At 45.5% G+C, this 23952-nt stretch overlaps 1 protein-coding gene across 2 annotated transcripts; it reads left to right on the top strand.

Moving 5' to 3' along the window:
* Nucleotides 1–58: 58 nt before the first annotated feature.
* LOC115175027 (zinc finger protein 106) lies at nt 59–18596 on the top strand (the record flags this gene model as incomplete). Of its 2 annotated transcripts, none has more annotated exon segments than XM_029734149.1 (16): nt 59–165; nt 665–750; nt 1030–1091; nt 2715–2906; nt 4000–5496; nt 5785–6154; nt 6272–6341; nt 9621–9775; nt 9964–10961; nt 11199–11248; nt 11555–11697; nt 13585–13719; nt 16829–16945; nt 17248–17439; nt 17893–17955; nt 18477–18596. In XM_029734149.1, coding segments are annotated over 15 exon segments (4248 nt in total), but the record flags the coding sequence as incomplete, so codon positions are not given.
* Between the last annotated feature and the right edge of the window lie 5356 nt (nt 18597–23952).

Here is a 23952-nt window from a genome sequence, read left to right as displayed (position 1 = left end):
CCGGGATTAGAACTAGAGGATGCATCTGATTGGCTCTTCGGGCCAACTATGACGAGGTGGATCAGTAGTGGTCGGGTGTTTTGTGGACCACAAGCATGGCGACCAAATTGGCCATGTGAGATTTGCTGAGTACAATAATATATATATTAAAAAAACCTCTAGGAGGTAAGTATGGTTTGTACACTGCAATGTATGTTTCTACACAACTCGTAAACTAACATGTCTGTGGTCCTGGTATCTTGAGAATGTTTTGAAAACGTATTTGCCATATTTTGCAAACGAAGCTAAGTTAGCTAGCCAGCCAACTAACCTCTACCGTTAGCTAGCTAAACCTTGACAAACGGACAGTAGTAATACAATACTAAAAAGAGCTAGCTAACAATATAATGCATTGTTTGTATCTGCCTGTTTGTAAATTAAATTGTAAGTAATTGTGTATTGGATAGGTTGTCATAACACACTATCTCACAGACACTCAAATATTATATTGTTGTCTCCAGGTGGTAAGAAATTGCACGGTAGGCAGTGATTCATAACTCCAAAGACAAGGTAATTTTTACATTGTCTTTGGAGTTTTAAATCATAGCAAGGTAGTTAGGTTTGAAACTGTCATTAGCTCCTTAGCTATCTTCAAAATGTGCTGCATATAATCTTTCCTTTCCAGAGATGACACCGACTAAGAAGACCCCAAGCGTGAAGGTGGAGGTGTCTTGCTATTGTATATTATGTCGCAAGGTCTACCTGAAAAATGTAAGATCAATCTTATTATTGGTAAAACCATATTTCCCAGAACAGAGCACATTTCAACTGGATTACTTGTACAGTATTGTTAGACAATATTTTATAGATAATAAATTATAATTGTCCATACAATATTGGCTACAATGTCATAGATACTGTGATTTGGTTTGGCGATTCCAGGCTGAAGCCAATTGCATGATGTTGATTGGCATTTTACACGATTACCATATCTTGAGAGATGTTATTGAAGTTCATATTTTTTAAATTCTTCTCCTAACTATCCTACAGGATGTGCACAAGCACATGCAGAGCATGCTACACCACCGAGAGCTTGAAAATGTGAAGGGCAGGTGAGATTCAATTCCCAACCATACAGGTCTGTTGTGAACTGAATAACCTATCTTAATGCAGACATATCTGTAATAATGAGTATCTTGTCCCTACAAAAAATGATGCTTTCAAGTGTAAAGACTGACTCTCTATTACTTGGTGGTGGTTAGTTCCACACACCGTCTAAGTTCCATTTCTAGACCTGATATTAAGTTGATATGCATTATGTTTTAATTGTAATATAAATTGTTCTTCCTGTTGTAAGAACATTCCACTCAGGGCACCATTGGGAATGAAACCCTGGTCTCAATTGGGCTGCCCTGAGTAACTAAAAGTTAATAAATAAATAATTACTATTAGAGAAATAAGCATGACCAGGACTAGAGAAATAAGCATGACCAGGACTAGGGAAATAAGCATGACCAGGACTAGGGAAATAAGCATGACCAGGACTAGAGAAATAAGCATGGCCAGGACTAGAGAAATAAGCATGACCAGGACTAGAGAAATAAGCATGACCAGGACTAGAGAAATAAGCATGACCAGGACTAGAGAAATAAGCATCACCAGGACTAGAGAAATAAGCATTATGAGGACTAGAGAAATAAGCATCGCCAGGACTAGAGAAATAAGCATCACCAGGACTAGAGAAATAAGCATGACCAGGACTAGAGAAATAAGCATCACCAGGACTAGCGAAATAAGCATCACCAGGACTAGAGAAATAAGCATTATGAGGACTAGAGAAATAAGCATTATGAGGACTAGAGAAATAAGCATTATGAGGACTAGAGAAATAAGCATGACCAGGACTAGAGAAATAAGCATGGCCAGGACTAGAGAAATAAGCATGGCCAGGACTAGAGAAATAAGCATGGCCAGGACTAGAGAAATAAGCATGGCCAGGACTAGAGAAATAAGCATGACCAGGACTAGAGAAATAAGCATGACCAGGACTAGAGAAATCAGCATGACCAGGACTAGGGAAATAAGCATGACCAGGACTAGAGAAATAAGCATCACCAGGACTAGACAAATAAGCATTATGAGGACTAGAGAAATAAGCATCACCAGGACTAGAGAAATAAGCATCACCAGGACTAGAGAAATAAGCATGACCAGGACTAGAGAAATAAGCATTATGAGGACTAGAGAAATAAGCATGACCAGGACTAGGGAAATAAGCATGACCAGGACTAGGGAAATAAGCATGACCAGGACTAGAGAAATAAGCATGACCAGGACTAGAGAAATAAGCATCACCAGGATTAGGGAAATAAGCATCACCAAGACTAGAGAAATAAGCATCACCAGGACTAGAGAAATAAGCATTATGAGGACTAGAGAAATAAGCATGACCAGGACTAGAGAAATAAGCATGACCAGGACTAGAGAAATAAGCATGACCAGGACTAGGGAAATAAGCATGACCAGGACTAGAGAAATAAGCATCACCAGGACTAGAGAAATAAGCATTATGAGGACTAGAGAAATAAGCATCACCAGGACTAGAGAAATAACATTGACCAGGACTAGAGAAATAAGCATCACCAGGACTAGGGAAATAAGCATCACCAGGACTAGAGAAATAAGCATTATGAGGACTAGAGAAATAAGCCACCCCTCTTCCCCAGGGATTGTAGGCACTGGTGCAAAGTGTGCAAAGTGTTCTCTCAGGGTTTGACTGAGTATGCCGAGCACATCTCCACCCAGTCGCACGGAGACAAGATCAAGAACCCGCCACGGAAGACTAAGCCTACGTATGTGGAACAAGACCTTGACGCAGAGCTGCTCTCCAAAGTCAGGGAAAGGAACAAACAACTGAATAAGATGGAGTGAGTTCCATGTTTATTACATTGTCTCTTCATTTTAGACAACAGGAGACCTGAGAGTGCTTTGTAAAATGTTGAAAATATTATTACAGCTTCCTTGATATAAAGCAGCTACATGCACTACATTGTCTTTGTCATACAAGACACATGAGATACTAGAGTCTGCTTAGCAAAGAAGCAAGTATTTTAGGGATGTGCATCTTTCCTTTCAAGACAATTCCAAAATGACCTAGATACATGGGATACGATACAGGAACGATACGTTTAAGTTTAAAGGATTCAGTGCGATTCGTTTGATTAAAGGAATGAATCGATGCCATTCGATAGGATTACGATTCGATGAACTAACATTTGTTGCACTAACACATACATTTTCCATTCTAAATGAAAATCTAGAGCTGATAGAGCTCATGAGCTGGTCGTGTGTGTGTGTGTGTGTTAAGGATATGACTAGGGACGCAAATTTTGGTCAATTGTTGCCGAATAAACAACCCCCATTAACCGGTTAAGAAAGGCTTAAATACTTTTATTCCGGTATAACACCATTTTCAACAGCGCTTTTGATAAAGAATAACCTAGCAAATTACATTGGTTGTTACTCAGCTAATAAAGCACAATGTTGCACAAGCCATTTAACAAACATTTGAATGCTCAAGGTGACATGCATGATCAGGAATAGGCCTACCTCTTGTTGGTCAGCGAGCGAAGTTGAGCACTGTTTGACTATGCTACTGATATTGCCTGGGGTTAATGCAAAATGATTTGTAGATCAATGACTGTCAACACAATTACTTGCTTAGTTCGACAATGAAGGAGAGGACATAGTTGTCACAAAAGAGGAGGAATTTTCGGAAGGTAAACAAAGTTATTTGAGCAACCCAAAAATTATGAACCGGTGATTTGTAATGTTTGAATCGATGTTCTGACCGATGCATACTACATTTGGATCGCCTGGGGTCCATGCTACATTTGGATCGGTTTGGGACCTGCGGGCCAACGCACTAATTTCTTAGAAATTTGAACCAGGGACCGATGCCTATTGTTAAATCCCTACTGGCTTTATTTTGAACGTCATTCCGTTTGTCTTCCAACATAGGAAAAAGAAAAAGAGGAAGAAAAAGAAACTAAATCTAAAAATGGAAGCGCAGCAAGACCAGGAAAAGCGGAAATGTCCCAAGCAGACAAAGGGACAAGCACTGAAATGGATACCGCAAGTAGCAAAACTAAAATTAGCTAAATCGAAAACACCAAAAAAAATGTCCAAAGAGAAGAAACCCCAGCAGAAGACATTATCACAGCCACTCAGTGGTAAGATGGTTCAAAACAAGGAGAACAGGCTCGCCTGTGAACTCAAGTGTCTGCCCCCCAGTCAGCCAGCCACACCGCAGGGGCAGAGTGGAGCTCAGCCTCCCTGGCCAGAGTTTAGGGGACCCCCAGGTGTAACATGCCACCCCTATAGTGAACAACACACCCAGTCCACATTGTCCCAGCCCCATCAAGTTGGCATTGATGACAATCCTCCAATTTCTGTCAGTCCTGACGTCCAGAGCCTGGGCTCTAGTGTCAGAGGAAGGGGCTTCAAAGCTAGCAGGCCCAATACATTTCATAAGAGCCTTAGAGGAGCCGGACTAAATCCTGTGACGCCACCACCAGGCCAGCTGAGGTGGCCTAAAACCAGCCAGTTGGGTTACGAGTTCTATGGGCAGGCACCCAGTATGCCCAGCCCCAGAAAGACCCAGGATATGGACTTCACTAGTGATAACCTACCTTCAAAAGGAGCAATCATCTTCAGCCCAGGGGAGGGACTTCCTGGTAGTACCACTGCCCCCGTCTCTACCTCCAGCTCAGGTCCCTCTGGTCAGGGTGACAGCGACAAGGGCCGGATACGGAGCGTGGACGTCACTGTGATGCTGCGTCAGGTCCGGAGAGCCCTGGGGGTGAGGGAGCCCCCAAGAACCTCTTCCGTCACCCCGACTCTCACCACAACTCGGGGCCATCGCAGGGGGGCAGAGGTCGAGGCCGAGGAGGGCCTAACCAGAAGGACACAGAGGACCAAGCGCGGAGAGGCAGCCACACTTCCCAGCTCCACAGTCAGCCAGTTCACCAGCCTCCCCTCCACCACCACCTCCCTGCAGTCCCCACAGGTTAGCACTACCAGATCTGTGGCTTCAAGTGAAACTTGGCCTCTCCCTGGCAACCAAGCTAAACGAAGATCAACCCGATACCCCAAGGTAGGGGAAAACAGTAACTCACAACCGACCAAGGAAGGTGCTTCAGACACATACGGTCCGGGTAGCAGCCAAACCAATCCCCAGGAATGTTCAACTGTGCCCCAACTGAGCACCCTTCCACGACCCACCTCTCTGAAGAGGGACTTGACCCGACGTATCAGCAAACCTGGAGCCCACGAGCCTAACCTGAATGCAGCTCGCCGCGTACGGAAGGGAGAGAAGGAGACGGGGACAGGGGCGGGGCTCAAACCCACACTGAAGAAGCTGCTCAGCTCAGCGGGGTCACAGAGGAAGGTCAACTGGAGGGAGATGTACCAGGAGGCCAACCGGAAGAAGCAAGAGAAAGTCAAAGGCATGCCCAGGTGAGGGAGGGCAGCACTTAGGACTGGTTTACTAAACCCAGGTTATGTCTTGTCTTGGACTAAAACGTACTGGGATGCATATTCTTCATTTAGAATGATTGGTTTGAAGTCCATGACCAGGAAAGCAATTTGATTATTCTGGACCATTGTGTGTATTTTTTTTAACAATGCAGTTTAAGACTAAGATAAAATCAAACTGTCTCTTTTGACTGTTGCTCTGGGAGCATGCGTCTGTTTTGCTCACTACAATATTATCTGTAATTGTAAGGTAATGGTTTCATGTTGCAGGTTTGGCATTGAACTGGTGAACCCCCTCTCTGACCCAGAGGGCCCGGCACTGGACGAAGACGAGGACCTCCCCCTAACAGAGGGCTTCCAGTGGGAGTCTGCCTTTCCCGACGGAGCCCCGCCCCCTGCAGCCCTACCCACTCCCTCTCTCCCGCAGGCAATGCCTGCTAGTGATGTCATCAGAGAGCGACCGTCAGAGGCTCGGACGCTGGGATCGGAGCAGTCTAGCACTGCACTGTGGGATAGCAGGTCATCCCGAGCCCCTCAGTCTTTATGTGTGAAGACTGAACCAGAGCAGTACAGGGAGGCAGGAGTGGACAGTGAACAGAGCCAGTTGAATACAAAGAGGAAAAATAAGAAGCGGAAAGTGGTAAGGGGAAGAGTTATTAGACAATCAGCTACTTTTCCTGCATCTTTCAAGTCTATTGATGTTAACAGATGTGCCAGCTAGTGTTTATCCTTCTCTTTTCCTCTGTCTTTGTCTCAGGATAGTGACTTGTTAGACACCTCTGGTGTGGATCAGAGTGGGAAAAAGCAGAAGGTTAAGTCAAACAGCGGTAAGTTGTTTCTTAAGAAATATTTAGTGGTACCCTCCTTCCTGAAATATGCCCATATTGTTACTTCTGTGTCTACATTATAATCGGTTCTACCCCGGTATAAAAGAATGAGCCCAGTATTGTTACTGGACCTATTGTAAACAGCATGGGTAGTAATTGCATAGCTTTAGATTCTATCCCTGTAACCCCACTGAACTTAATGATTTTTCGTCGTAAATTTAGCCAATTTGACAACCGCACATAGGCCAAATATGCCTTTGCGTTACCTCCAACTCCGGCTGCTTTCAGGAGTGCTTGCTGTTGCTCACTAGTCAGTGAAAACAATGTCTGCACAGCCGCACTTACCCCAGAATGAGCCGGCGCAGAGGGCTCAGGCACCACCCATGGCCAAATGAGCCGCATTGGGAACAAGGTTCGGGGGTTGGCGCCGCCAAATGTATTTGTTGTCAGATTTACCTCACGGCTTGCTTTTATTGTTGTTACTCGAGTCCATTACCGGTGCCTGGGGTATGGGTAGCCGTGACTACAAGCACTGCAAAGTGAGCAGAATTAGATGAATTGAACTATCTCTGCCCATGTGGAGGGTTGGTCCACTGTCCCTGCAATAGCAGTTTTGGCGGTGGGGTTCAACTCTGTCATCAAAGCGGAGGTAGAAATTCCCACATCTTCATTCCCATTATCTGCTAATACCAGATGGGTGTGCAATGCGTCTTCCATCCTATCAACCTACTCACTTCCCCAGTCCTTTTGATGCTGACTTCATCTACTAATTGTGGATTATCGGTTTTGCTTTTCTGTTGATAGAACGCTAACATCAAAACGCTGGTGTATTGAGCTTTTCGATTTTTGTTTTATGTCATTGTGCCAACTCAATAGCATCTCCGAATTCATTATTAGATTCGTCATCAGGCAATTTTATCCAGTTGGCTACATTTTTCTCATATTCGAACCGAATTGGTAGATTGCTCATGCGACTCTTTCAGCTCCCCTAGGACTTTTCTTCCTCTAGCCATCCTTTAAAGGGAGGATCGGGGCCGCCGGTCGCCATTTAAATAAATATTATTCCGCGGCTTCTCCCGACCGTGTTTAGATTTCCTCACCTACGGCTCTAATACACACCAGTTTTAACTATTTTTCCAGGTAGTGATACCCACTAACAGGAGAGTAGTTAAGGTATAGGTGCCTAATAATTTGGTCACGGGACCGTGATACCTTGTTTTAAAACCGATACTGAAACGGCTGACAGTTTACTACTAGAGAATATGGGAGACCTAATGTTTTATACCAGTGTCACGCCTCAAATATCACTGTTGTTGACAACACGCATTACCAAAATTACTCAGTTGTCTTCCTATTTCCACAATCTGTCACGATTCCCCGCAGCAATAGGGCATGAACCAAGCTCTCTCATTATTGCTACTGCTAATACACACATCACTTTCAAATAACGTTCTAATATCCTTTCACTTTTTCAACCATGGAAGGGGCCTTCTTCCAGAACTTACAGGCAACCTTATATCACCATCCACATTCACACTCATTGGCAATGTTTCATCTTTAAGCACAGATATTCTCGGATATCTCCTATTCTCCACCGAATGCACTTCCTGCCTTTGTCCTTCTACATGGACTACTTCTCTACAGCCTATCGAGCATGACAATTTATCCATACCCACACATACTTTACGGCCTAACGACCACCGCGGCTGTTGTTTTCACCCCCCTTACTGGTCTGGCAGGGAACCAACCCCACTGGGACTTACCCTAGCCTGGAATTTACCTTACACCGTAGGGTCACCCATAGCTCTGAACGTGGAACACCCCTTCACTCGAGACTTACCCTCCCCAGGGACCACCCGCTTGGGACTTACCCTACATCGTGGGCCGACCACCTATGGCCCTGGGACTTATCCTCTTTAAGAACTACCCTACCCGGTAAGCTCAATTTATGGCGCTCGCGGGAGTCATCCCACTCTGCACTTACCCCCTAGGGACTTAAACGCCGCAGGGACCACCCTGTTCAGGACTTACCCTATACCATAAATCTACGACCGGTCGAACACAATGGGACTACTGAATAAGCTTTCTAGGTCCACATCTTAATTTGTGTTCAGCCTATGACTCTCATCTCCCCAAGATGTCAGAATGAGTGGTAACAGGTATAGGAATTGTGCCTAGCTTGTTTTGGTGCTGGCTCCTGTTCCACTGATTCGAACTCTCCAGTTCGACTGTAAATCGTGGTGAATCCTGCCGACAACGCCAACTATTAGGTTCTGAACAAACAGAGTAAAAACTCAGACAACTAGAAACAGCTCAAACCAAGTTTATTCAACCCACTGAGTGCTTCAGCTGCAAACACAACATACAAGTCACACAAGCACATATTTATACCTTCCGAATAGGCGATGTCATCTCCTTGAATGTCTAAGACAGTCCTTCTCTGTTGTTAGTCAGAAACACAGTAGGTTCCTCTTACTGGTATTGTCAGGACCCTCATAGAAGTGTGTGAGAGAGAGGACTGTAATCAGATTGTCTTCAGGCTGGTTCCGCAGCAACTGGCCTGCCTTATCAAGAACTGAAACTTGACTGTTGCCCTTTGCCTCCCTCCTTAGAAACATTTATATTCAACAGCCTATTTGAGCAGAATATTAACTTTCTGCGCTTCCCTTTTTCTCACTCTAACTTTCCATACACAAAGTTCCTCTTTGCCCTTCCTTGACCCCCAACATATACATTTCTTATGTAAAGTAATCACTAAGTTCTGGTATGATAAACATGAATAAGTATATTTCAAGCTAGAATCCAACAATTTATAACTTTGCAATAAAGCTATATGCTCCAGGTTCCATATCACAGTTCTAACTCATTTCCATAGTCAGCCGGTGTGATCACAATTCTGTGCATCTCAATAGTCCAAAGTGTCTTTCTTTCCTTGTCTCCCTCCTTTACCTGCACTGTGAAACACCCGGGAAGGGGAAAGAGGCTCCCCAGTAGGGTTGAACCGGGAAGGGGAAAGAGGCTCCCCAGTAGGGTTGAACCGGGACGGGGAAAGAGGCTCCCCAGTAGGGTTGAACCGGGAAGGGGAAAGAGGCTCCCCAGTAGGGTTGAACCGGGAAGGCGAAAGAGGCTCCCCAGTATATTGCTTTGAAATGTCCAGTGTTTTCCAGTCATTGCTGATGGAGATGAGACTGGTAAAGACCCCCACCATTAGATTATTGCGATTCACACTTTGTCTGTGTGGTCGTTGCATCCAGACTTACTCCATTCCCTGTTCTGTAGAGAATGTCCAGGTGGACCAGCTGCTTGCCGTGTCTCTGATGGAGGAGGAGCTGAGTGGCTCCCTACAGAGCCTGGACACCTCCCTGATCCAGGCCCGCAACACCCTGCAGGTCGCCTACACAGAGGTGCAGCGCCTCCTACTGGTCAAACAGCAGGTACTATGCCCGGAATGCTCACTACATCTACCTGGGTTGTGATCAGTAGGGATGAAAGGGAAGGAAACCGAGTGAAACGGAGGTTCTACCTAGATTTTTCTATTACGATACACATAGGAACGACCTTGGTATAGAGGATGAATAGATGAAGTGTGGCATCGATTTCACATTTGTTGTCTGTGTTTCAGGTCACCACAGAGATTAACGGTCTCCGAGCCAAGCGTATTGAGATCCTGCAGGGGATGCAAGGGGCAGTGGCAGCAGCTACGGTGCCTACCCAGCACCCCTCACTCCTTCCTCTGTCCAACCTCTGTATCCCCTCCCCCACTGGGCCCACCTCTGCGGCACCCTTGTCGCCCTATCCCAATATGACCCCGGCTTACCCCTCCACCTCCTCTGCCATTCCCATCCTAAACCCCACCCCCTCCACCTCAGTGAGCCTGCCTGTCAAAGAAGAGCCTGTCTCTCTCAACAGCCAGTCTCGCGCCACCCCCTCACGCAGTCCTGTTATTTCCTATCCTCTCGTGAACCCTCCCTCCACCACCCCTGTCCTCGTTCCTTCACCTCTACCCATCCCCATACCCGCAAAACCCCCTTCCACCACAGTGACCCATCCAGCAACTACACCACCTGCCGTTGTGACATTCGGCCTGCAGAGGGTGGTGGGTAGTTCCACCTCAGTGTCCACCAGCACCAAGCAGCTGAGGGGAAGGCAAAAGAAGCAGAGCAAGGAGAAGGCCACCAGGAGGACCAAGTCAAAGCGGGAAGACGTTCAAGACCAGAGTTCAACCGCTAGTTCCACCACCAGCGACTCTGAGGACTGGGAGGACCAAGAGGGGCTCACCCTCACCTCTGTCCACCTCACACAGGGGCAGAAAGACCCTCTATTGGGGCAGGAGAAGGACGGGGGTAAAGGGAGTGACGAAGGAGACAGCGACTGCTACGTCGAGACAGTCACTGTAGAGCGCCAGCCGAGATCCAACATGGACGTTGTCGCCATCGATGACTCGGACGCCGAGGAGGAGCTGGAGGCCATTGTTCCACACACCCCTGCTCCCGCACCGCTCCCCTCCACCCCTCCTGCCCCACCTAGGTCTGTGTGTGTGGAGGTGAACTCTAGCGGTACCCAGACAGTCACGGTAAAGGAGGACCGTAAGGACGTCAAACTAAAGGACACCAGCTACGGGTTAGTCTCTTTACTGTACATTTACCATAAAGGAATAAACAATATTAACATCTCAAGGACCTAGGTATCAATAACAGTAATGGAAGTACAATTGTTTGGTAATTGCTAGATCAGTGTATCCAGGCGTTATGTTATCAGAGTATCAACCCACATCGTTGCATTAGAATCCTCTTTTGATTGCAATGTTCCCCCCCCCCCCCCCCTAATGTGAAATACCTGTGGTTTCTGTTTCCCCAGCAAAATGAAGTTACCCCCTGTAACTGTGAAAGAGAAACATAGTCCCCCAAGTGAGTTACCTGCTTCATTTGTCCACTTCCACCACTTTTTTGGATGAAATGAAAGATGGTCAATTAGTCATAAACGTTGAATTTTAATGCCGCACAGCGCGAGTGTATTATATGTCTGTCTGTAAGTCAGTTTACACGGTGTATGAGTTTCTGTCTGTTTGTAAGTCAGTCTACACGGTGTACGAGTTTCTGTCTGTCTGTTTGTAAGTCAGTCTACACCATGTACGAGTTTCTGTCTGTTCGATAACTAGTGTTTGTGATATGGCTCCTTATCCTGGTTTTGACCCTCTATCTCTCCCCTCTCAGAGTGTGCCAATGTGGCTGAGGAGCAGGAGCCGTCTCTGGGGAGCTTCGAGGGCCACACTGGCACCGTCCATGACCTCCAGATCCACGGGGGCTTCCTGTATACATGTTCAGGGGATAACACAGCACGAGCATATTGCCTAGTGGTGCGTATATAACAGGTGTATAGGACAGGTGTCTTACACATTTTCTTGCCCAGGGACCCCCTTGCAGGCAACCAAGCACCCCCCCCCCCGGCAACCGGTGACCCAGGGACCCCGGTTATACGTTAGCAAAATTTCACGTCTTGTCTTATTATCTCAGGTGATTGATAATGGCAAGGAGAAGTAATCAACATTTTAAAATTAATAGATTTGGTAGATTGTTTTTCAATGTTTTGACCTACCCACATTATAATTTCAGGAAGTCTAAACTCTAACTTGGCTTATTAGCTGGAAAGGTAACTCAAACCACATGTTTGCTAAGAGCAGCTGTTTAGCTTGTTAAACAAAGGTTTGCCATATGTTGGTAAAAAGTTTGGACACACCTCATTCCAGGGTTTTTCTTTATTTTTACTGTTTTCTACATTGCAGAATAATGGTGAGACATCAAAACTATGAAATAACACATGGAATCATGCAGTAACCAAACAAGTGTTAAACAAATAAAAATGTATTTGACATTCTTCAAAGTAGCCACCCTTTGCCTTGATGACAGCTTTGAACACTTGGCATTCTCTCAACAAGCTTCACCTGGAATGCTCTTCCAACAGTCTTGAAGGAGTTACCACATATGCTGGCTGCTTTTCCTTCACTCTGCAGTCCCAAACCAACTCAATTGGGATGAGGTCGGGTGATTGGGGAGGCTAGGTCATCTGATGTAGCACTCCATCACTCTCCTTCTTGATCAAATAGCCCTTACACAGCCTGGAGGTGTGTTGGGTCATTGTCCTGTTGAAAAACAAATGATGGGATGGCGTATCGCTGCAGAATGCTGTGGTAGGCATCCTGCTTAAGTGTGCCTTGAATTCTAAATAAATCACTAACTGTGTCACCAGCAAAGCACCCCGACACCATCACACCTCCTCCTCCATGCTTCATGGTGGGAATCACAGTTGCGGAGATCATCCGTTCACCTACTCTGCGTCTCACAAAGACATGGCGGTTGGAACCAAAAATCTCAAATTTGGACTCATCAGACCAAAGGACAGATTTCCACCGGTCTAATGTCTATTGCTCCTGTTTCTTGGCCCAAGCAAGTCTCTTTTTCTTATTGGTGTTCTTTAGTAGTGGTTACTTTGCTGCAATTCGACCATGAAGGCCTGATTCATGCAGTCTCCTCTGAACAGTTGATGTTGAGATGTGTCTGTTACTTGAACTCTGTGAAGCATTTATTTGGGCTGCAATTTCTGAGGCTGGTAACTCTAATTAACTTATCCTCTGCAGCAGAGGTAACTCTGGGTCTATTTTTCCTTTGGCGGTCCACATGAGAGCCAGTTTCATCATGGCGCTTGATGGTTTTTGCGACTGCACTTGAAGAAACTTTAAAAGTTTTTGAAATGTTCTGTATTGATTGACCTTCATGTCTTAAAGTAATGATGGACTGTCGTTTCTCTTTGCTTATTTAAGCTGTTCTTGCCATAATATGGACTTGGTCTTTTACCAAATAGGTCTAGCTTCTCTATACCACCCCTACCTTGTCACAACACAACTGATTGGCTCAAACTCATTAAGAAGGAAAGAAATTCCACAAATGAACTTTTAACAAGGCACACCTGTTAATTGAAATGCATTCCAGGTGACGTCCTCATGAAGCTGGTTCAGAGAATGCTAAGAGTGTGAAAAGATGTCAAGGCAAAGGGTGGCTACTTTGAAGAATCTCAAATATAAAAAATATTTTGATTTGTTTAACACTTTTTTTTTTTTACTACATGATTCCATATGTGTTATTTCATAGTTTTGATGTCTTCTATTATTCTACAATCTAAATTTGATTTGACTAACAGACAGGCTTACAATGCTGAGATACTGTATTTTTGTCCCTGTGGTGTTCAGAGCAAAGCGTGCCAAGCGGTGTTTGAGGGCCACACCAACAAGATCAACTGCCTGCTGGTGTCATCTCTGCCTGGCCTGCCAGCACGTCTCTACACCGGCTCCAGTGACCTCACCATCCGCTGCTTCAGCATCAAGGTACCACACCCCTTTCATCACACAGTGCCTTCAGAAAGTATTCACACCCCTTGACTTCTTCCACGATTTGTTGTGTTACAGCCTGAATTTGAAATTGATTAGATTTAGATATTTTTGGTCGCTGGCCTATCCACAATAACCCATAATGACATCACAATACCCCATAATGTCAAAGTGGAATAATATTTTTAGATTTTTTTTTACCATTTAATAAATTCAGTGATTTCACCATGAGGCCAATGGTGACTTTAAAACTGTTACAGTGTTTTAATGGCTGGTCGATTGTTTGGTCGATAGGCTGTTGGTCGACCGAGATTTCTTTAGTCGAGCAGTCGCAATATATATATTTTTTATGGTGTATAAGAAATCTGTCTGATTCGCGCCTGTCTCAGTGCACTAATCCATTGTGGAGGCCACAGGGATGGCACAGTCCATCACTAAGACATGTGATACTGAAATTGTATATGATATATATTATGTAAAAATAATGGTGCAACACAAATCTATTATTTTATAACAAATGTTCTTTCTCCTGTGTTGGATACGTTCGCTGTCCGCGGTTCTGAAACATGATCTTCAGTGCCCTGTAGAATTGCCACCTTTCCCTATGTGCATAATAGCAAAATGTTGTATTTTTTTATTTTACCTTTATTTAACTAGGCAAGTCAGTTAAGAACAAATTCTTATTTTCAATGACGGCCTAGGAACAGTGGGTTAAATGCCTTGTTCAGGGGCAGAACGACAGATTTTTACCTTGTCAGCTCGGGGATTCGATCTTGCAACCTTTGGGTTACTAGTCCAATGCTCTAACCACAAGCCAGCATATTGGGATTGAGAACAATGCGGCGGAGGCAGCAGCAGCAGAGATCAGGAAACAGCCCTTGCGTTAGCCTAATTGTCTAAGAAAATTGAGGAGAGCGGTAACTCCGCAACTAAATTAGGTCTTTAATCAATAGCCTAACTGTTAAATGTGCCTGGCTTTATAAATCATCCATATTTAGAGTTGAAGTTGGAAGTTTACATACACTTAGGTTGGAGTCATTAAAACTTGTTTTTCAACCACTTCACCAATTTCTTGTTAACAAACTATAGTTTTGGCAAGTTGGTTAGGACATCTACCATGTGCATGACACAAGTAATTTTTCCAACAATTGTTTACATATTTTTTCACTTATAATTCACTGTATCACAATTCCAGTGGGTCAGAAGTTTACATACACTAAGTTGACTGTGCCTTTAAACAGCTTGGAAAATTCCAGGAAATGTTGTCATGGCTTTAGAAGCTCCTGTGGATGTATTTCAAGGCCTACCTTCAAACTCAGTGCCTCTGCTTGACCTCGTGGGAAAATTAAAAGAAATCAGCCAAGACCTCAAGGGAAAAAATGGTAGACCTCCACAAGTCTGGTTCATCCTTGGGAGCAATTTCCAAACGCCTGAAGATACCACTTTCATCTGTACAAAAAATATTACGCAACTATAAACACCATGGGACCACGCAGCCGTCATGCCGCTCAGGAAGGAGACGCGTTCTGTCTCCTAGAGATGAACGTACTTTGGTGCGAAAAGTGCAAATCAATCCCAGAACAACAGCAAAGGACCTTATGAAGATCTCCAGTAATTTCCACAACTAAGTCAAATATCTTCCACACATCTGACTTCCCCTTTTTTTTTCAGAGCAACCAGTAAACATTCTCCCGTTTTCAAGTGTATTTTTCACGTCCTCCACATCCATTTTGCTGTCACGTGTTATTGTTTTTTGGTGTTTGTTTATTGATGTGATAATGATATGCTATTGGTCAGGCCCCATTGGTCACATGCATGCCATGCGTACTTGTTTCACGTAAAGAGAGCAAGGTTTGAGGAAATAGGGAATGTTTTTCCTGAACAAATTAGGGATTATGGTAACAACTTTTCAGTCAGAAACAAGTAAGAAACTAAATGGCTGAATTTGTTGCAGCTTCAGCATGGAGAGCGCAATTAAAACTTGCTGTGTTGTGGTGCCTTCACTGCAGTAGGGAGGAGAGCGAGACAATGTGCGCCAATCACACAGGCACTCGCTATAAAAAATGTTACACACAGTGTGACCATCAGGCTCTTTCTTTAGTCATATGTAAATGTGATATTTCTGGTCACTTTGTCATTATGATGTATTGTGTGGAGATGGGTCATCTTTTGATTTGAGAATTATCTTCCTATACATCACCTACCCTCTCCTTACTGTATATCTATTGTCCTCATCTTCCTATACCTCACCTACCCTCTCCTTACTGTATATCTATTGTCCTCATCTTCCTATACCTCACCTACCCTCTCCCTACTGTATATCTATTGTCCTCATCTTCCTATACCTCACCTACCCTCTCCCTACTGTATATCTATTGTCCTCATCTTCCTATACATCACCTACCCTCTCCCTACTGTATATCTATTGTCCTCATCTTCCTATACATCACCTACCCTCTCCTTGCTGTATATCTATTGTCCTCATCTTCCTATACATCACCTACCCTCTCGTTGCTGTATATCTATTGTCCTCATCTTCCTATACCTCACCTACCCTCTCCCTACTGTATATCTATTGTCCTCATCTTCCTATACATCACCTACCCTCTCCTTGCTGTATATCTATTGTCCTCATCTTCCTATACATCACCTACCCTCTCCCTGCTGTATATCTATTGTCCTCATCTTCCTATACCTCACCTACCCTCTCCCTACTGTATATCTATTGTCCTCATCTTCCTATACCTCACCTACCCTCTCCCTACTGTATATCTATTGTCCTCATCTTCCTATACCTCACCTACCCTCTCCCTACTGTATATCTATTGTCCTCATCTTCCTATACATCACCTACCCTCTCCTTGCTGTATATCTATTGTCCTCATCTTCCTATACATCACCTACCCTCTCCCTACTGTATATCTATTGTCCTCATCTTCCTATACATCACCTACCCTCTCCTTGCTGTATATCTATTGTCCTCATCTTCCTATACCTCACCTACCCTCTCCCTACTGTATATCTATTGTCCTCATCTTCCTATACATCACCTACCCTCTCCTTGCTGTATATCTATTGTCCTCATCGTCCTCCTTTCCCTCTTCAGTCAAAGAAGTGCCTTGAGCAGATCTCTCTGTCCGACCGGGTGCTGTGTCTGCACATTCACTGGAACATCCTGTACGTAGGCCTGGCAAATGGATCTGTGGTCAGCTTTGAGGTCAAGGTGAGTGTGTCTAAGCCTGGAGTCCAGGTCCTGAAATCATAAAGCATCTCAGAGTAGGTGTGCTGATCTGGGATCAGGTCCCCCTTATCCATATGATTTTATTCTCTCTCCATTACGATCAAAAAGGCAAAACCTATCCTAGATCGGCACTCCTTCTCTGAGACGCTTTGATTGGTCCTCTATTCAACATGGTAGTTCCTAGTTATAGCTTGGGTCAGAATATGATACAAACATTTATGTTCTCTTCCTCTTCTCCTTCCTCTCCCTTATCCTCTTCCTCTCCCTCCCTCTCTCCCCTGCAGACCCAGAGGCAGCTGGATGTGTTCGAGTGCCATGGCCCACGGGGGGTGAGCTGCCTGGGCACGTCCCAGGAGGGAGCGCGGCGGGTGCTGCTAGTGGGCTCTTACGACAGCACCATCAGCGTACGTGACGCCAAGAGCGGTCTGCTGCTGCGCTCGCTGCAGGGCCACACCAAGACCGTCCTCTGTATGAAGGTGAGGAGTCGGGTTGTTGATATGATCTAAAATAGAAATCTTATCGTATGTCAGCACTGTGTCATTGGGTCAGGGGTCAATTCCATTTTACATTTACATACATTTACATTTAAGTCATTTAGCAGACGCTCTTATCCAGAGCGACTTCCATTTTAATTCAGTCCATTCAGGGAGTCAACCCCGACCCTTTACCGAGAACACATTTCCCTCTTAGACCATATGGACAGGAGGGACCTGATCCCGGTTCAGCATTCCTACGCTGACACTGCATATTTCAGGGTTTGTTCCCCTGTAGTGGTCTGAATGTGACGCAATCAGTGTTTTATTGTCATTTTGGGCACGAGTTAACACTTGGCATGTTAATCTAACGTTAATTTGTTGGTGGTCTTGAACGGACAACTCTGCCTCTGCCTGTCAGGTATGATCATTCTTTCCCCATTTGTCTGACATCAGGTGGTGAATGACCTGGTCTTCAGCGGCTCCAGTGATACGTCTGTCCACGCTCACAACATCCACGTGAGTGTCAAACCCCTCCCATCACTTTCCTTTTTCACAATCATCGTAACACGTTCATTCCTGTATGACGGAACGGTCACATAATCATCATAACACATTCATTCCTGTATGACGGAACGGTCACATAATCATCATAACACGTTCATTCCTGTATGACGGAACGGTCACATAATCATCATAACACATTCATTCCTGTATGACGGAACGGTCACGTTCATTCCTGTATGACGGAACGGTCACATAATCATCATAACACATTCATTCCTGTATGACGGAACGGTCACATAATCATCATAACACGTTCATTCCTGTATGACGGAACGGTCACATAATCATCATAACACATTCATTCCTGTATGACGGAACGGTCACGTTCATTCCTGTATGACGGAACGGTCACATAATCATCATAACACATTCATTCCTGTATGACGGAACGGTCACATAATCTGTGGATGTATTTGATTTCAGTCTTTTTGGTTGACATCTTCCTTGCTCACTCTGTGTCTGTGCATGAGTAGACGGGTGAGCTGGTCCGTATCTATAAGGGTCACAGCCACGCAGTCACAGCATTAGCCATCTTGGGGAAGGTCATGGTGACAGCCTGCCTGGACAAGTTGGTGCGCGTCTATGAGTTACAGGTGGGTCTGCCTTATCATACACTCCTTCAATGGCTTTATCCACTCACTCAGATTACCAGCTTATCTGTCGCTCTCTCCGTCTGTCGCTCTCTCCATCTGTCTGTCTCGCTGTCTCTCGCAATTCAATTCCATTCAATTTGCTTTATTGGCATGCCGTAACAATGTACATATTGCCAAAGCTTACTTTGGATATTAACAATATGAAAATAATAAGAATCAAAATTGTCAACGGGACAACAGTAACAACAATAACCAAGGGTCAAAATAACAATAAGCATACAGTAGAGGACATGTGCAGGTTGATTGGTCTGTCAGACACTGTCCCTCATCTTATGGCAGGCAGCAATGTAGTGTGTTGCCAACCCACAGCTCTGTGTCCTTCCCCAACAGGACAGGTAGCCTATCCTCATCAGAGAGGTCTTTGAAACCTTGAATGAAGGTTTCAAATTTGGGGAAATGACACTATCTAATTGTTTTATATTTTTTACATTTTGTCAGGAAATGCAGTTCTGCTGTGTGTTGCCAGCCTGCTGTACAGCCTTTCCTCTACAGGGAGCCAGGTTTTCCTGTGTCTACCCTTCTCAATGGCAAGACTGTGCTCACTGAGCCAGTACTTTGTCAAGGTTTTTCCTAAGGTTTCGATCAGTAACCATGGTCAAATAGTTAGCAACGGTGTACTGTCGATTTGGGCCAGATAGCACTGCATTTTGCTTTGTGCTTGTGTTTCCCAATAAGCAATGTAGTTTTGATTGTGTTGTAATTTGTTTTATTCTGATTGATTGGATGTTCTGGTCCTGAGGCTTCAGTGTGTTAGTAGAACAGGTTTGTGAACTCAGGATCAGCTGGATCTTATTTATTTATTTATTTTTATTTCACCTTTATTTAACCAGGTAGGCTAGTTGAGAACAAGTTCTCATTTACAACTGCGACCTGGCCAAGATAAAGCAAAGCAGTGCGACACAAACAACAACAGAGTTACACATGGAATAAACAAACATACAGTCAATAATACAATAGAAAAGTCTATATACAATGTGTGCAAATGAGGTAGGATAACGGAGGTAAGGCAATAAATAGGCCATAGTGGCTAAATAATTACAATATAGCAATTAAACACTGGAGTGATAGATGTGCAGAAGATGAGTGTGCAAGTAGAGATACTGGGGTGCAAAGGAGCAAAATAACAGTATGGGGATGAGGTAGTTGGATGGGCTAATTACAGGTGGGCTATGTACAGGTGCAGTGATCTATGAGCTGCTCTGACAGCTGGTGCTTAAAGCTAGTGAGGGAGATATGAGTCTCCATTTTTCCAGTTCGTTCCAGTCATTGGCAGCAGAGAACTGGAAGGAAAGGCGGCCGAAGGAGGAATTGGATTTGGGGGTGACCAGTGAAGTATACCTGCTGGAGCGTGTGCTACGGGTGGGTGCTGCTATGGTGACCAGTGAGCTGAGATAAGGCGGGGCTTTACCTAGCAAAGACTTATAGATGACCTGGAGCCAGTGGGTTTGGCGACGAATATGAAGAGAGGGCCAGCCATCGAGAGCATACAGGTCGCAGTGGTGGGTAGTGTATGGGGCTTTGGTGACAAAACTGATGGCACTGTGATAGACCGCATCCAATTTTCTGAGTAGAGTGTTTGGGGCTATTTTGTAAATGACATCGCCGGTGTCAAAGGTCGGTAGGATAGTCAGTTTTACGAGGGTATGTTTGGCAGCATGAGTGAAGGAGGCTTTGTTGCGAAATAGGAAGCCGATTCTAGATTTAATTTTGGATTGGAGATGCTTAATGTGAGTCTGGAAGGAGAGTTTACAGTCTAACCAGACACCTAGGTATTTGTAGTTTGTCCAGAGTGGTGATGCTAGGCGGGCGGGCAGGTGCGGTCAGCGATCGGTTGAAGAGCATGCATTTAGTTTCTCTAGCATTTAAGTGCAGTTGGAGGCCACGGAAGGAGAGTTGTATGGCATTGAAGCTCGTCTGGAGGTTAGTAACACAGTGTCTAAAGAAGGGCCAGAAGTATACAGAATGGTGTCATCTGCGTAGAGGTGGATCAGAGAGTCACCAGCAGCAAGAGCGACATCATTGATGTATACAGTGAAAAGAGTCGGCCCGAGGATTGAACCCTGTGGCACCCCCATAGAGACTGCTAGAGGTCCGGACAACAGGCCCTCCGATTTGACACACTGAACTCTGTTTGAGAAGTAGTTGGAGAACCAGGCGAGGCAGTCATTTGAGAAACCAAGGCTGTTGAGTCTGCCGATAAGAATGCGGTGATTGACAGAGTTGAAAGCCTTGGCTAGGTCGATGAAGACAGCTGCACAGTATTGTCTCTTATCGATGGCGGTTATGATATCGTTTAGGACCTTGAGTGTGGCTGAGGTGCACCCATGACCAGCTCGGAAGCCAGATTGCATAGCGGAGGGGGTACGGTGGGATTCGAAATGGTCTGTGATCTGTTTGTTTACTTGGCATTCAAAGACCTTAGAAAGGCAGGGTAGGATAGATATAGGTCTGTAGCAGTTTGGGTCTAGAGTGTCTCCCCCTTTGAAGAGGGGGATGACCGCGGCAGCTTTCCAATCTTTGGGGATCTCAGACGATACGAAAGAGAGGTTGAACAGGCTAGTAAAAGGGGTTGCAACAATTTCGTCGGATAATTTTAGAAAGAGAGGGTCCAGATTGTCTAGCCCGGCTGATTTGTAGGGGTCCAGATTTTGCAGCTCTTTCAGAACATCAGCTATCTGAATTTGGGTGAAGGAGAAGTGGGGGAGGCTTGGGCAAGTTGCTGTGGGGGGTGCAGGGCTGTTGACCGGGGTAGGGGTAGCCAGGTGGAAAGCATGGCCAGCTGTAGAAAAATGCTTATTGAAATTCTCAATTATCGTGGATTTATTGGTGGTGACAGTGCTTCCTAGCCTCAGTGCAGTGGGCAGCTGGGAGGAGGTGCTCTTATTCTCCATGGACTTTAGTGCCCCAGAACTTTTTGGAGTTTGTGCTACAGGATGCAAATTTCTGTTTGAAAAAGCTAGCCTTTGATTTCCTAACTGCCTGTGTATATTGGTTCCTAACTTCCCTGAGAAGTTGCATATCGCGGGGACTATTCGATGCTAATGCAGTACGCCACAGTATGTTTTTGTGCTGGTCAAGGGCAGTCAGGTCTGGAGTGAACCAGGGGCTATATCTGTTCCTGGTTCTAAATTTTTTGAATGGGGCATGCTTATTTAAGATGGTGAGGAAAGCACTTTTGAAGATTAGCCAGGCATCTTATACTGACGGGATGAGGTCAATGTCCTTCCAGGATACCCGGGCCAGGTCGATTAGAAAGGCCTGCTCGCAGAAGTGTTTCAGGGAGCGTTTGACAGTGATGAGTGGAGGTCGTTTGACCGCAGACCCATTACGGACGCAGGCAATGAGGCAGTGATCGCTGAGATCCAGGTTGAAGAAAGCAGAGGTGTATTTGGAGGGCAGGTTGATTAGGATGATATCTATGAGGGTGCCCGTGTTTACGGATTTGGGGTTGTACCTGGTAGGTTCATTGATAATTTGTGTGAGATTGAGGGCATCAAGCTTAGATTGTAGGATGGCCGGGGTGTTAAGCATGTCCCAGTTTAAGTCACCTAACAGCACGAGCTCTGAAGAAAGATGGGGGGCAATCAATTCACATACAGTGTCCAGAGCACAGCTGGGGACAGAAGGTGGTCTATAGCACCTTTTGGATGAGGGGACACTTTTCTTTGCTCAGCTCTTGGCATTGGTAATGATATGAGAGGCGGTCACTGTATTTTAGATGTTTCCAAAACTTAATTGCTCTTTTTTGAGTTTTTATAGCCTAATTTTGCCCTGCATGCATTGTTTGTAGTTTTCCTCTGGACATGTAGGAAATCCTTACAGAACTCTGCATGCAGGGTTTCATTTTAGTCATTTAGCAGACGCTCTTATCCAGAGCAACTTACAGTAGTGAATGCATACATTTAATTCATTTTTGTACTGGCCCCCCGTGGGAATCGAACCCACAACCCTGGCGTTGCACACACCATGCTGGCATTGCAAACACCATGCTCAACCAACTGAGCCACAGTTGGTGAAATCTTGTTTTGCAAGTTGACCCCACACCTCGCTGCCATAAAGTGCAATTGGTTCAATGACACATTCAATTAGTTTTAGCCAAATTTTAATTGGTGTTTCAATTTGAATTTCTTTTTTAATGGCGTAGAATGTCCTGTGTGCTTTCTCTCTCAGTTCATTCACTGCCTCATTAAGGTGTCCAGTTGAGCTTATTTTTAAACCTAAGTCATTGTAGTGTGTGCAGTACTCCTATATATTTTGTACCAATTGAGAACTTTTTGTCTAATTCCCTAAGATCTGGATCTTCTCTGGAAAATCATAATTTGAGTCTTTTTGAGGTTTACTGCCAGGGCCCAGGTCTGGCAGTACTGCTCTAGCAGGTCCAGGTTCTGCTGTTGGCCATGTGCTGTGGGTGACAGCAGGCACAGGTCATCTGCGAAGAGTAGGCACTTAATCTCTGAATTGTGGAGACTAACACCAGGGGCAGAGGATTTTTCTAGAATAGTGGCTAATTGTCTCTCTCTCTCTCCAGCCGTCTCTCTCTCTCCGGCCGCCTCTCTCTCTCCGCCGCCTCTCTCTCTCTCTCTCCGCCGCCTCTCTCTCTCTCTCCCCCCGCCCCGCCTCTCTCTCTCTCCCCGCCGCCTCTCTCTCTCTCTCCCCACCGCCTCTCTCTCTCTCTCCCCACCGCCTCTCTCTCTCTCCCCGCCGCCTCTCTCTCTCTCTCCGCCGCCTCTCTCTCTCTCCGCCGCCTCTCTCTCTCTCTCTCCCGCCGCCTCTCTCTCTCTCCGCCTCTCTCCGCCGCCTCTCTCTCTCTCCGCCTCTCTCAGCCGCCTCTCTCTCTCTCCCGCCTCTCTCAGCCTCTCCTCTCTCTCTCTCTCCGCCGCCCTCTCTCTCTCCGCCGCCTCTCTCTCTCTCTCCGCCGCCTCTCTCTCTCTCTCTCCGCCGCCTCTCTCTCTCTCCGCCGCCTCTCTCTCTCTCTCTCTCTCTCCGCCGCCTCTCTCTCTCTCTCCGCCGCCTCTCTCTCTCCGCCTCTCTCTCTCTCTCTCTGCCGCCTCTCTCTCTCTCTCTCTGCCGCCTCTCTCTCTCTTAAAAAAAAAAAAAAAATTCTCTACTCTCTTTCTCTCCCTTCCGCGCTCTCTCTGTCTCCTCTTCTCTCAATCTCTCTCTGCCGCCTCTCTCTCTCTCTGCCGCCTCTCTCTCTCCGCCGCCTCTCTCTCTCCGCCGCCTCTCTCTCTCTCCGCCTCCTCTCTCTCCGCCGCCTCTCTCTCTCTCTGCCGCCTCTCTCTCTCTCTCTGCCGCC

This window comes from Salmo trutta, chromosome 35, assembly GCF_901001165.1.
Source record: "Salmo trutta chromosome 35, fSalTru1.1, whole genome shotgun sequence".
NCBI classification, from domain to species: Eukaryota; Metazoa; Chordata; class Actinopteri; order Salmoniformes; family Salmonidae; genus Salmo; species Salmo trutta.
The sequence above is the reverse complement of the archived record's forward strand: the minus strand, read 5'-3'. Positions and strand labels throughout refer to the sequence as shown.